This window comes from Monodelphis domestica, chromosome 2 (assembly GCF_027887165.1).
Source record: "Monodelphis domestica isolate mMonDom1 chromosome 2, mMonDom1.pri, whole genome shotgun sequence".
Classification (NCBI taxonomy): Eukaryota; Metazoa; Chordata; class Mammalia; order Didelphimorphia; family Didelphidae; genus Monodelphis; species Monodelphis domestica.
The window spans coordinates 263,979,581-263,994,004 of NC_077228.1; the positions used below are offsets into that span (position 1 = coordinate 263,979,581).

Genomic DNA, 14,424 nt, shown 5'->3' on the forward strand with positions numbered 1-14,424 from the left:
GAATTGTTAGGGCTAGGCAATTGGGGTTAAGTGACTTGCCCAGGGTCACACACTTGGAAAGTTTCTGAGGCCAGATTTGAACCTAGGACCTCACATCTGTAGGCTTGGCTCTCAATCCACTGAGATAGCCAGTTGCCTCCCCTTGATGTGTTATAAATGTTAAATAGTATGCAACTATTATCTGAGGAAGTCAGTGGATTCCAACAGATATGAAATGTATTTTTCCAGAAGAAAAATTAAAGTAGAATCGTGTATTGAAAAGAAAAAAGACATGCACTACTCTGTTCTTCTGGTAACATTTATCAAGTAAATTTATTACATTATATTTCAGATTCCTAATTTACAAAGAGAGGGAATCATAATACCTTGTAATTGTTTTATTATCTATATATAGATCTATGATCTTATTAACCATAGACATGGGATTCAATCAGTTTTCAATATTCAAACAGCTGGAAGAAATGGGACATTAAAGGGATGTTTGTGAAAGTCATGCAAACACATTAATTTCATTTTTAGGTTGTCTATTTCTTCCCTTTTTTAGGCTCTTCAATTCTTTGGGGTATCAGATTTACTGACTCCGTGAAGACAAATGATATCTAGTGAGCTGATCTTTGGTGTGGCCTTCTTTTTACAATGTGCCATTGGTATTGTAGGGAATTCATTGCTGCTTGTCCTTTATGTTTGTATCGCCTTCATAAAGCCTCAAGAAAAGAAGCCCATTGATTTGATTCTTGCTCATTTGACTGTGGCCAATATGGCAACACTTTTTACCAGAGGCATTCCAGAAATCATGTTTTGTTTTGGGATGAGAAATGTTTTGAATGATTTGGGGTGTAAAGTAGTCATGTACATTTATAGAATTTCACGGGGTTTTTCTGTATGCACAACAAGCCTTCTGAGCATGTTCCAGGCCATCATCATCAGTCCCAACAACTCTGTGTGGGCAAGGATCAAAGTCAAAGCCCACAAATACATTTTACATTGTTTCCTCTTTTTCTGTGTAACAAATGCATTGATCTATATCAGGGTCATTGAACAAAATGAAGCAATAAAAAATGACAATATTTCCAGGTATGAGTATATATCACATATTTTCGGGGCAAGACCATTAAATGAGACCAAAGCTACAGCTGCATTTTTGTTTGGTATGACTGTTCATGACTTTATCTATCATTTGCTTATGGCATTGTCCAGTACCCACATGGTGCTTCTCCTCTATAGACATAGCAAGCAAGTGCAGCACATTTATAGCAATAGCAATTCCTCTAGATCCTTCCCTGAAATCAAGGCCACTCAGACCATTCTCTTGCTTGTAAGCTTTTTTGTTTTATTCTATTGCATCAACAACTGTTGCACCTTATATGTGACATATAGTTTTGACAATAGAGTTGAGGTGGAAACAATTGGAGCATTTTTTGGTGGATGTTACCCTGCCCTCTCTCCCTTATTGCTGATTGGCAGTGATAATCGTATTGGAAAACTTCATTTTATACCTGGGAAGGAGAAGAGGCATCACAAGGATTTCATGAATGGATTAGTCAATTATTGATTCTAATCTCCCCTCAATACTTCATGTGTTATGGTTTTCCAGTCAAAGAAAAAATATAGATTATAAACATGGAATTTTATAAAACCATATTTGAAAGAATTTATTGTCTCATATCTGGATTGTAAATGACGTATCTTTCTCTTTCACCCCTCACTGTGAAAATGATCATCATGAGGGCTCAGGCTCCTTTCAGTTTACTCTTACTAGATAACTCATCTTGGTAAATTATATCACCATTATATGCCACAATTTCCTCCTTTGTGAAATGAAAGTCTTTAACTAGAAATATGATATCACTTCTACAGAGGCTACATGATTTTGTGCTAATCACATATGAATTAATTAAGTCCTAAGTATAATTCCTGGTTTTTGTGAATAACATAAAATAGTATAATATGCAATAAAATGATCAACAAATGCAAGTTATTTTGTTAAGTGATAGGAAAAAAAAGAAAGACAAAAATATCATTTCTGAACCAAAGAAGCTCACATTTTAACGGCAAAAAAGACATTGAAGCAAATATAGAATTATGTACAATAAATAGTGTATATATCACATAAACTTAATAGGAATATTTTCATGGTACTGGAAATGGCCTATTGTGGAGAGAGTGGGATTTCTCTAGAATTCTGAGAGAAGACAGAGAATATATGTAAAAAAGATGTGAATTCAAGGGAAAGGGTATAGCCAGATAATGTCAGGGGAAATAATATGATTTAGAAATATAGTATCTTTTGAGAGAAACAGCAAAAGTGCAGTGTCATTTGTAAAGGCAGAGGAGTAAATGTTTTAGCAATCTGGAAAGGTCAGAATGGCTTCAGTTTTGAAATACTTTGAATGCCACTTAGAGGATTTTGTATTTGATTTTAAATGTGATAAGAAGGAAATGGAATTTATTGAATAGAGGGATAACATGATCAGACCTGTCCTTTAAGAATGTAAAATGGATAGTTGAGTGGATGATGAACTAGAGTAGTAAAAGTCTTGAGTCAGAGAAACTAATGAGGAGGCTCTTACAATACATGCATGATGTGATGTATATACCTGCTTTTCAGAGAACAAAAGGGGGAATTGGCAAAATACTTTAACAAAATAAAATCTAGAAATTAAGTCACATTATTGGATATAGGAGGTGAGAGGGAGATGAAATCTAATGCTCAGTTGTAATGTTGGCTAATTTGTTGGATGGTGATATCCTCAATAGTAATAGGAAGAAAAAGCAGAATTATTTGAGAGAAAAAAAGTTCAGTTGAGTTTAAGATGTCTATGTGACATAGAGTTCAAGATATCTAATAGAAGGGGATTTGAATGTAGATGTTAGGGAAAAGGTGGAGAAGTCACTCTGAGAATCATCATCTAAGACATGATAATTGAATTACTTGTAGCTCATGAGGTTATGTATAAAATGTAGAATGAAAATAAGAGGGCCTATGACAAAGTCTTGTGGGATGGTCAAGGTGATTAGAGATGACTTAAATAAATTTGGAGCAAAAAAAAAAGATGAAGATGGTCAGACAGTTAAGAGGAGCACTGGAAGAGAGTATCAAGGAAATCTGGAGAAAACAGAGATTAAAGAGGGAATAAATGTTTATTCATTAAATAAAAAAAACCAAAAGAAGTGAAAATAAATGAGTTGAACAAGGGTCATACATTCTTGTTTTAGGAAAAAATATACAAACCTTTCTTTCAAAAGTTAAAAACCTCATTTTATTAAGAATCTAATATCCCCAAAGAAAGGAAATGACAGTGATTTCTACAAAGTCATACTTAGTTTCTAGAAAGGCCAGAATTAGAAACTTACTCTTCTAACTCCTAAAGGAGGACTCTATCCAAAGCCCCTTTTTCCCATAAGTTATTTAGCCATTCCAGTAAAAGGGATTAAAAAATTCCACTTGATGAGGGCTCATGTTTATTTAACAGTACCTGCCATCTCATTCTTTCAGCTCCAGTGGCTATAGAGAGATTCCATTCCTTTGTTTTATTGAAAAAATTTAATTAATCAATTTAGAATATTTTGCCATTGTTACAAAATTCATGTTCTTTCCCTCAAGTCCCCCCAGCTCACCTTCCCTTCCTGGCAGAGGATGCCCAATTCCAGTGGGTTTTACACAATCTATTTCCATATTATTGATAGATTCACTAAATTGATCATTAAGAGTCTACATTTAAAATACTTAACAATTAAAAGTATGTTGTAGAGAGTGAAAGAAAGCATTTTATCTAACTATTTAACTGAGAGAAAAAAGAGGGGAAGTATTAAATAACTAGTTATAAGGAAAAATAATTAATATTATTCGTAAAGAAAGGGAAAGGATGAGAAATTGGAAAGTAGGCCTTTTATGTTAGAGGAAGAAGAGAGCTTGTATAATTAGTGTTCAATAAGATATATTAAGCAAAATTTCCTGAATCAATAAATGATTATCATTAAAAGAAAAAAAGAAAAAAAAAGGTATATTAGGCATATTAGAAACCAAATGGAGAAAATATAAACCTTACTCTCAAAATTCTAAGTGTAGATAGATTAAATGATTCAATGAAACAAAAAAGTGACATTGGAGAAGAAAACAAAATCCTATAATCTCCTGCTTACAAGAAACTCTTCAAAATAAATATATGCAGAATAAATGGAGAGGCAAAAAGAAATTTTCTTCTAGGGGTTAACATAAAAAATCAGGAGTTCTAACATTCTAACTGATCAAGGTAAGACAAAAATATACAATATAGAAGGAAAAAATTATATTTGCTAAAATGAAACAGATAATAAACCAATATCAGTATTGAACCTATATGATCAAAATGCCTTAATATCTAAATTCATATTGTAAAAATTAACCATGTTACAGGGAAATGCAAAATACAGGTAGTAGACTTGAAGGTCCATTTCTCAATTTTGGATGAATAAAAAAAATGGAGAAATATATACAGTTGAAGAAATTATTGATAAAATTAAAATTAAAAGATATTCCAAATATGACTGTTAGAGAACTTATTTATTTATTTGCATTACATCAAACTTTTACATAAACTAACAATACATTAGGTCATGGAAATATTGCAAAAAATTATAAATTAGAGGAATATTAAACATCATTTTCAAATCACAGCTCAACAAAAATAACTTTTAAATGAAATCCTAAATAATGAATGTTTTAAAGAGCAATATATGTAAATAATAATTAAATATAGGAAAGTATAATAAATAAAAATGGCAAAATTACAAAGATGAAACTATACTACTCCTTAGGGGGAAATTATGTGTTTTAAAACATATATTAAGAAAATGGCAAAATATAGGATTAATGAACTGAATATACCTAAAAATAAATAAATAAGAAATAGAAAATAACTAAAATAAACTAAAGAAGTGATGTTTAAAATTAGAGGATAGGGAATAACCTGGAAAAATTTAAATGATGGAAAATGTTAATAACTGATTGTTTGAAATAACTAGGAAAACTGATAAATGTTTAACCAATCTGATCAAAAGAGAAGAGGACAGTGTAGGACTTAAGAGATAATACAATGTGAGTAAACAGAAGCAGTATATTGACTTTCCTACCTTCCCCAAACTGCTCACAACAGATTTAGAAAATATATCTGACTTAATCTCAAAGGGGTAAATCCAATTAAAATTCACCAGGAGTTTTTTTTTTCATCTCAGATTTAATCAGGAGACAGAGAGGTCTGCAAATATTGGCAATGGGATCTGCCAAGGAGAAATAGCTAACTGAGGGTTCAGGGAAAGGCTGAATGCCAGAGCAAGAGCAGATACCTGATTTATAGTAGAACTCTCTTAGAATTTATGCTGAGGAACTTCAAGGGGAGCAGTTGTCAGATGGTATCTACATATTTGTAGGGCACAAATCCAGGAAAAATGGAGAACGAATTTGTTAGGCAATCAGGTATGAGAAGAAGTTGTGGGCTCTGACTAGTATACCTAAAAAAGAGGAAAATTAACTAACAGTAAGGATGTGACTTGAATCCAAAGAGTGGGGTTTCAGTTCAAGTTTCTGATCCAATCTGAACCCTGCAGCAGTATAATCAGGTCAGGGATATAAAATGAAAAAGGAGCTTGCTGTTCGATTACTCTAAGGAAGCAGATATTCTAAGATAACTGGTAGTGGTTAAGTCTAGAAGTAGTCTACTACTGCTCAAACCAAATCATAAGCGAGGAGCATAAAGAGCTCAGTCTTGGCTGTGGGTGAGTAAAAGGGAAGAAATCAATATTTTGCCTAGAACAGAAAACTTTATTAGAACTGAAAGCTTGTGAGTTCCTAGAATGAGTTGTCTCTGAAATTCTTGAATGATTCAAAACTCAAAAGCCCAAGAAAGAAAAAATAGGATCAGCCCAGCTTTTACCTCCAGAAGTGTGGAGGCCCTATCTCTAGCATTAAATATTGTGGATGACTAAACAAACAAAAAAAGAATCCCACCACTAAAAGCTATTATAGTGACAAAGATGCTCACAATTCTCCAAATCAGAAGTCATGTTTCTTCCCAAACACTCAACCTAGAAGATGGCAACTTAGTAGCAACGAAAGCCAGAATCACTCTGATTATCCTTCCAAACTAATTTTTAAAAAGTTCTTCAAAATGACAGGAATCAAAATCGATCATCACGACAGAGTTGGGGGCTATCCCACTGAGCACAACTTGAAAGGTATGCAGTGAGAGGTGATTTTAACAGGATAAGGGGGAAAGGGAAGCAAAGTTGCACACATAGGAATGCTACCTGATCAACCCCTTCATCTACTCACCAGATTCCTAACCTAGACACAAGCCAACTTTGGGATTGAGGGACCTCAACTACAATTATGAATGAGTTCCTCAGACCCACCCTTCAAAGTCCCAGGCTCTGCCCCCAACAAATAGTGAGGTTCAGAACTTCATACCACTTGGCTTTGTGAATTTCTGCTGCATAATTCACAGTGCCAACCCCTGCAAGCTAGCAGAAGAGACAGAATCAGCAAGCAGCTTGCAGAATTCCGAATCCAAAAGGGTAAAAAAAGACTGGGGAAATGGGCAAACAACAGAAAAAATGCTTAACTCTTAAAGATTTCTATGGGGAAAAAGAGAAAAGAGCAGAACCAACAGGGGAGGGTGAGATTCAAGGAAATCCAAACACCACTCTATCTAAATTCCTTATTACTATTGAGATTATCATCATCCTCTTGGTTGCCAAGACTCAAAACCTTGGTATCATCCTTACCTCCTCACTCTTTCATATATAAAATTTTGCCTTTGATTTCACATTTGCCATATCTTTCAAATATGTCCTCCTTTTCTCTCCTCTGATATTGCCACCACTTTGCTTTAACCCTTATTATTTTGTACATGAATTATTACAATAAACTTTTGCATATAGTTTCCTCTCCAATCTACTCTATCCTCTCCTCCATCTGTAAGTGTGCTTTTCCAGTTTAAATACATACTCAATAAATTTCACTGATTCTCTACCACCTCCAGGGTCAAATAAAAATCTGTTTGTTGATACATGATCTTCATAATCTGCCTACTCCCTATTTTTTTTACAACTAACTCATGGTCCCCTTCACAATGAATTCTAATACAGTCATAAAGAATCCCTTGTTGTTCTTTAAACAAGACACCGACATTTCCGGACATACTCCAATGCCTGACCTCCATTGGTATTTAATGCTTTTTCACCTTCTCTCTAGTTTTTCACTTCCCTGATTTTGTCTAAGGGTTAGTTAAAATCCCCCCACTAAAGGAAAGATTTCCTTATCTTCCTTGCTTCTACTCCCTTCCCTCAGTCAACTATGTCCAAAATAACTTGTATTAGAATGTTTGCATGTTATTTCTTCCATTAGACTGTAAGCTACTTGAGAGCAGATCCTCTCCTTTGCCTTTTCTTTGTATTTCCAGGGTCATGTGCAATTCCTGACATCTAGTAGTCTATGAATAAATAAATGTTTTTTCAGTGACTGCCACTCTTCTAATTTCTGTGGAGATTTACATTTCAATTTATTATAGTTTGTGTATGAGTTGGATTCTGCATGAATAATTTGGGCCAGCCCTTTGCCTTTCTAATTGAAACTGGCTGAGAATGGAGTTTGCATCCCATTTCCACATTAAGCCATGGACCTAGGGTAAATGTCCATGATACTACAACATGCACATAAAAGCAGATTCTGAGTGATGGTGATTATGAGAAAAAGAAGCCAACTGCTAAGTCAAAGTGACAATATGAGCAACTAGATGTGTTTAAGTTAAAACACTTATGCCACAACAAATAACAGGATTGATGGTAGCAAATGGAAGTGTTAAGTGTTAAGGTATACACTGGTAGAAAGGCAGGTTATCACAATGGGATGCTGATCTCAGGGAATAGGGGGAAGGCAAGTGACATTTAATTTGTCTCAGAATCATGAATTTAATGGTACTCATGTGTCAAGGAATTTCATTCCCTTCCCCTCCAGAGTAGCTTGATATTTCCATCAAACATTCCTGACATAACATATTTGAGCCAGGTTTGCATCCCTATACATGTTGTATGTCCATAAAAGTCAAGGCTTCAGGCTTAAGAGGAGGGAGAAGTGAGAAGAAAATTATGAAGGAAGAAGTCAGGGACAGAACAGGCAGGTAAAGGGGGAAGGAGGAACTGACTTGCAGGCTAGGCACCACATGGTCAGGTTACTTAGAGAAATAATTGTCTACCTTTTCTGATAAACTTTATAAAATAAATATCTGGGTAGAAATATTATCTCAGTTCTTACAGATGGTGACCATTAGTCAGGGATCTTTGCTTTTAGGGCCTTTAATTTTCTTCAGAGAAATTTTTAATAAGTGCTTAGATAAGCTTAAGAATAGAAACTACTTCAGTTGCTGGCCTTGCCTGCATATAACAAAATGATTGTGAAAGAGAAGCAGAACCATCTAAAGTGCCTCTTTGGATGGATTGGTGAGAAAACTCCTTCCCACTTTTCCCCCACCCGAGTTATTTTACCTTAGTTTAGGTGAGTCCTGGTCAGAGCACAGGAACCCAGCCCAGCCCAACCCCTGACTTACCCAGGTTCGCGAAACTGCTGGCAAGTACTGCTGCTTTGCTCAGCCAGGCACTGTGTTGAGAGAGGAGACATGCCTTAAATTAATCCTTGGCGTCCTTCTAGGCTGTGGATTAGAGTTAGGGACTCCCTGGGACAGTAAAGACAGAAGTCCCAGCTTTTTGCCCAAACAGAACTGAGGGTCTTTTGGAACCAGGCAGGGAAGTGGCTGCTTTTTCCTCTCAATTGTTAAGGATGCTCCCCATGTGGTTTCCTCCCCAACTCCACTCCACCCCACCTGACCCAACCCATTTTGGATGAGAGTGGGGCAGTAGAGGATGGGGCAGGATCCCACATGCTCGCCCCCTAACAGTCTGATTTTCCTGGGTGAGAAAAAAGCAGACTCCTGTTTCTTCCCAGCCTCTGCACTCTCCCCAGGTAAACAATACAGGTGAATCAGACACAGGCTCCCCATGCCTGCTACCTTTCCTCAGCTCAGCACAGGCCAGCACATTGGAGCTCCCCCCCATTCCAAACAGGACCGATTTTATTTAAACCAAGGGGCACTAGAACCCAACAGGTCTTTCCCAGTCCAGTGTCTACCTGACTTTCCTCACATGCCACACCAGCTAGGCTGCCGCCTAGCTGCTTGGAGACACTCATTAAATTAATCCTGGGGGTCCTTCCAGGTTTAGGACTAGGGTTAGGAGCTCCCTTCCTACCTCCACCCCAACTTTGAACTTCTGGGGTAGGGAAAACTGCATTTTTACAAGAAAGTTCCCTTTGGATTTTCCTATCTCACTCCCCACCCTCAAACTTTCCTTGCAGCCTGCCTTCCTTTAGCATATCAAAAGCTACATTTTCTTTCTCAAACTTTCCTTGGAGACTGCCTGCCCTATTTAGCATATCAAAAGCTATGATTTTTTTCCTTTCTCCTCCTTTATCTGATTGCTTTTAGATAAAGGCCTACCCAAAAGTGCCCTCCCCTCTACATGCATTTATAGTGCCACACATTTATAGCTTCCATTGAGAATTGAAACTGCAGGAAAATAAGAAGAATTCCATTGCTCCTGCTATTAGTGATATAAAATAATGCTATTAAATTGAATACATTAAAGTAAAAGAATTATTAATAGGAAATATTAATAATATTAAATTTAAATTAAAACTAGATTTCTAAAATTGAACAAAGCTAACATTAAATCAAATTAATTAGATGTAATATTAAGGAATAATTTTTGAACACAATAGTATTAATAATACTATCAATAACAATAATTATTAATTTTAAATAACTATTATTAGTCATTCCTATTAATTACTAATAATTATTTTTTATAATTGATACTTGTTGTTCATTGTTGTTTCTTGTTATTTATGATGAATAACAAAACTTTTCATTGTTTGAGCTGACCATTTAGCAATATGCAAACTAACTTAAATAGGACATACAGACTACTGCAAAAAATTAAAGGAAATCAGGAAATATTCCTCCTGATACACCCTTGTATGAATTTCGTAATTCTTGCACTGATCCCAATCTACCTAAGGAGAGTTGGATGATACATTATGAAGCTAAAAAACTTTGTAAGTCATGGAAGGATATATCGTTTACCTGGCCAAAATATGACTCTTTTGACTTCAAGATCTTAAAAAATTTGAAGTTTGCCATTAAAAACACAGAGTACAAGGATTATAAATATTGGTTCTTGTGGGCATATCATTTTGATAAATCCACCATTCTCTGCACTGAGGAAACCATTCTTTCTTTGGAACCAAACCATTCTAGCTTAACTCCTTCAGTGAAATCTTGCAAGAAACACACTCTATCATCCCACCTGGCCTGTGAGGAGGTTTCTCCTCATATGGACCCAAACCAGGACTTGCACCCCTCAGCTCATCCTCTACTCCTTTGATCCCCTTTGCCCTCAATCTACCTCTCTACCCTCCCTTAATATCACATTACCCAGTGCCCACCTATCTCCCCTATCCCCACCCATACCGTCACTACTTCAATCCTTTTCTGTACCCTCCTTCCCACCCACCTTACTATGATTCCTCTACACCTCACCACTCCTACTTCTCTCTACCCTGTACCCAGTCCCACTCCACTTCCTCTCCAACCTGCCCCAGCTCCACCCCTGTTCCTCTCCATCCTGCCCCAGCCCCTCCCTCATTCCTCTGTACTGTACCCCCATCCTTCCCCTGATCCTTTCACAATGCCTCCCCACATGCTGATTAGCTCCATTCCACAATTCCCCCACTTGACTCACTGCAACCCAATCCGTTGAACTTCAGAATACAGGCCAAGCAACAATTGCCACAGATGATTCAAATAAATGTGTTTTCCCTCTAAGAGATGTCCCTATATATCACAGACATGGATATTTAATAAACAATAGACATTATACACCTTTCTCTTCACAGGATATTGAGAAATTCAAATAAAAATCTCCCTCAATTTAAACCAAGCCTATATAGTTAATAAATAGAATTGAGAACATTTTTCATACATATAACCCCACACAGGTTGATGTGGACAAGTTCCTCCAGGCCTTGCTAACAGAAAGGGTAAGGAATAAGTTTCTTTCTGTTGTTAATCAGGCCCAAGGAGAGGGAACAATTCATTGGTCAACTGAAGGTCCCAAATTGGACCCAGATTCAGAGCAATATTACTTACAACTATGCCAGGCTAGAAATGCATTGCTAAATGCTATGAGAGCCTGTTATGACAGGCCTGGTACAAGGACTAAATTCAAAAATCTTAAGCAAGAAGACAATGAAAATCCCTCCCAGTTTATGGATAGACTTATTGAGCTGGGAGGCAGATATATTGAGCCCGATCTTGATAGAGAATGGTACCTTAGAGAAATCAGATAGCAATTTGTAAAAAAAACAGTTGTTGAGGTAGTTAGGAATTATTTTATGATTGGCTATCAAACTGATCTACTATGGACCTTTAAGAATTGAAAAGAGTGACAGTTTATTCTTTTGAGGGACATAAGGAAAAGCAGAAGGAGAAGACATTTAGTGGAAGTATTAGGGAAGGAAATAAATGAATTGACTGCTAGAAAGGGTAAGAAGGGTAAAGAGAATGCTACTTTAATAGAGACGTTCAAGAAGGAAATAAAAGTACTAACTGAAAGAGTTGTGTGCATTTTAAAAGTCTCCATCTTGGTCTAGCATCCAAAAATTGTGCACACCCACACTACAAGGGCATGTGCTAGTCAATGACAAATCAGAAATAACTAACTTCCCACCTGTGCTTTCCTAAGCCAAGCTCGAGCCATCCATTGGCACTTGTGAGACACAGGATGTGAGGTAGGGAACAGCCTCTGGAATTCGCTCACTTCCTGTGGAGAGAGCTAGACACCAGTTGGTGTTAGGAGCGTGGACAGGTAGGCCGCCCGCAAACATCTTTCCTTCAGATCACTCACATGAGTTAAGGACTGATTCTTTCCACCTTGGCCCTTTGGGCCTAAAACTCCCTCTGCCTTGGTCAGAGGTTGAGTAGCCCCATTCCCTTTTCTCTTCTCTCCTTCTCTCCCTCTCCTTTTCCCTACTCCCATTGTGATTAAACCTCAATAAACTCCATTCTGACTTGAGTGTTTCATTTTAGGAATTTTATAAGTAAATTCCTTTGCGGCCATTGTTCAATATTACAACAATCTTAAAAAAAAGATGAAATTTCCACCATTACAGTTGTTGTAACCACTTCGGGAAAAAGAACTATATCAATCTTCTGATCTTCCTTTCTGATCTCCTTACTAATCACCTGGGAGAGGTTCCCATCCCAGCTACCCCCTCCGGCTCTTGGCCCTGCTTTAGTGCTTCGAAGGTTTCTAGAACCCCAATAAATTTCCTGAATTTTCTTGCCCTTTCACCCCACTTATTACTCACTCCATCAGTCCTTTTATTAAATACCTTGGCTTAAAGACACAGCTGCCAGAACAGGTGAGTATAAAACACCTTTTCTCTCTTCCCCTTTCTCCTTAATTTAAATTGGGGTTAACAGGATTTTTTTTCCTTCTCCCTTTTGTCTCTCATTTCCATCTCCTTTTACTTTAAGGAGGTTGCTCAGTGGATTGAGAAGCAGGCCAGGCTTACCTAATCAACTGATTAGAAACGAGGAACCTCAGGAGATGGAGTTCTTAGGAGCTCCTAGCCAGCAAAGAAACAAAACAAAACAAAACAAAAAACAAAAACAAAAACAAAAAAAAAAACAGCTGAATACAGCTAGGGAGCTAACTTAAAACCCATTTTCCTATTTCCTGGCCTTTCTAGTCTTAAAAATTTAAGTGGGCTTTGCTCAAGGAAGATAGCACATGTTCCTAGCAGTTTTAGCCTGAGGGTTAAAGAAGATTGCTGGGCCCCTCACATATACACACTTTGTAAAAGAAGGAGTTTTAGCTCTACCTTTTGTTTATGGTCTATTCACTCCTAATCAGCCTTTTCATAGCTTCTACCTTCCTGCATAAGGCTTTTGTAACCCCTCCCAGAAGCTTAATAAGGAGAATTTACAACAGAATAGTCCCTTAGCCTGTATAGGGTTGTAGACTAGGGAGCCACCTACTGTAAAAAAAAAAAGTTACAGGTAACTTAGTAATTGACTCAAATAAGAAAAATGTGGCTACAACTAATGTCTGATTTGCTTCAAAATTGGCTTATAAGTTCAATGACCAAGTACATTGGATTTTTAGTAGGTGTTCCTATAGGATGGTATTTTTCAGAAACTATAAGCCTCTTCGTTACCCTTACATTCATCTTCCTTGGGATTGTAATTGTTGTACTTACAATAATATACCTAACCTCTAAGAGAGGAAACTCCCTTGTTCCTTCTATTACTAAACAAATTAAGGAACTACACACTTTTATTGATCAGCAACTTAAAGAACAAAATGCTGTTACTGATCTACAGATTAGGGACCAAAATACTTTTATTGAACAAATTACAAAAAAACAATAATTTTATTTATCAACAATTGGTGGAAAGGGATGAAGTTAGGGAGAAAAAATGGGGAGAGATAAAAACTTCCCTGGATGATATTAGGGAGGAAAAATGGGGAGAGATAAAAACTTCCCTGGATGAAATTATGGAGGCAAAATGGGGAGAGATAAAAACCTTCCTGCAAAACATTGAAAGGGAGTTAAAAACATCCTACAATAGGAGTGATTTAACTCTCCATCCCCCATCATTATCAGATTCCCTGACCTACCCTGCCCAAAACGATTTGGCTCAAATAGCAGCCCCTTCACACCAACCAGCTCCTCCCCATCCTGACAACCCAGCCCCTCCCCCTGCCATTCTTGCCCCTCCCACCCAGATTCCTCCTTCTATTCATGCATCTTATCCTCCCTCCTCAGCCCCAGCCCCTGCCCTCCACCCCACCCATGCTCATGCTCTAGCCCCACCCCCTGTTCCTGTCCTGTCAGAGACCATATTCGGGGACAACTTGACCTGAAACAAGATTTAAGATCCTAGGGAAACTGAACAAACAAGTTACCTCCCAGGCGTCGCCAAGACCAACAGCCACAAAACATAACAATAACCATTCTTCATGTTCCCTCCTGGTACAAGCAGTCTTTAGTTACCACCAACAACCCCCCTTTACCTTAAGCCTATATATTCTGCCTTACACCTGTAATAAACGGAGCCTTGACACTACCAGATTGACTCTGTCTCTCTATTGCGTGCTTGGTCTCCCCCTCTCTCCCCCTATGGGTTCTTTTTAGGTGGCTGCTCCCCGAACCCCACCGTTGAAGTCCGGCAGGCCCGGATAGATGGTGCCTCAATGTGTTGGGATTTGAGTAAGACAGCTTACTGGACGACTGAGAAACAGATTCCGCGGACAAAGTAAATGGTAGAG

The 14,424-nt window shown here is 37.4% G+C and overlaps 1 protein-coding gene across 1 annotated transcript; it reads left to right on the forward strand.

The window, feature by feature from the left end:
• The first annotated feature begins 592 nt into the window (after positions 1–592).
• Positions 593–1,552, forward strand: monDomV1R1210 (vomeronasal 1 receptor monDomV1R1210). Its single transcript, NM_001166796.1, is given in 1 exon segment — positions 593–1,552. A coding segment is annotated over 1 exon segment (960 nt).
• Positions 1,553–14,424: the final 12,872 nt, after the last annotated feature.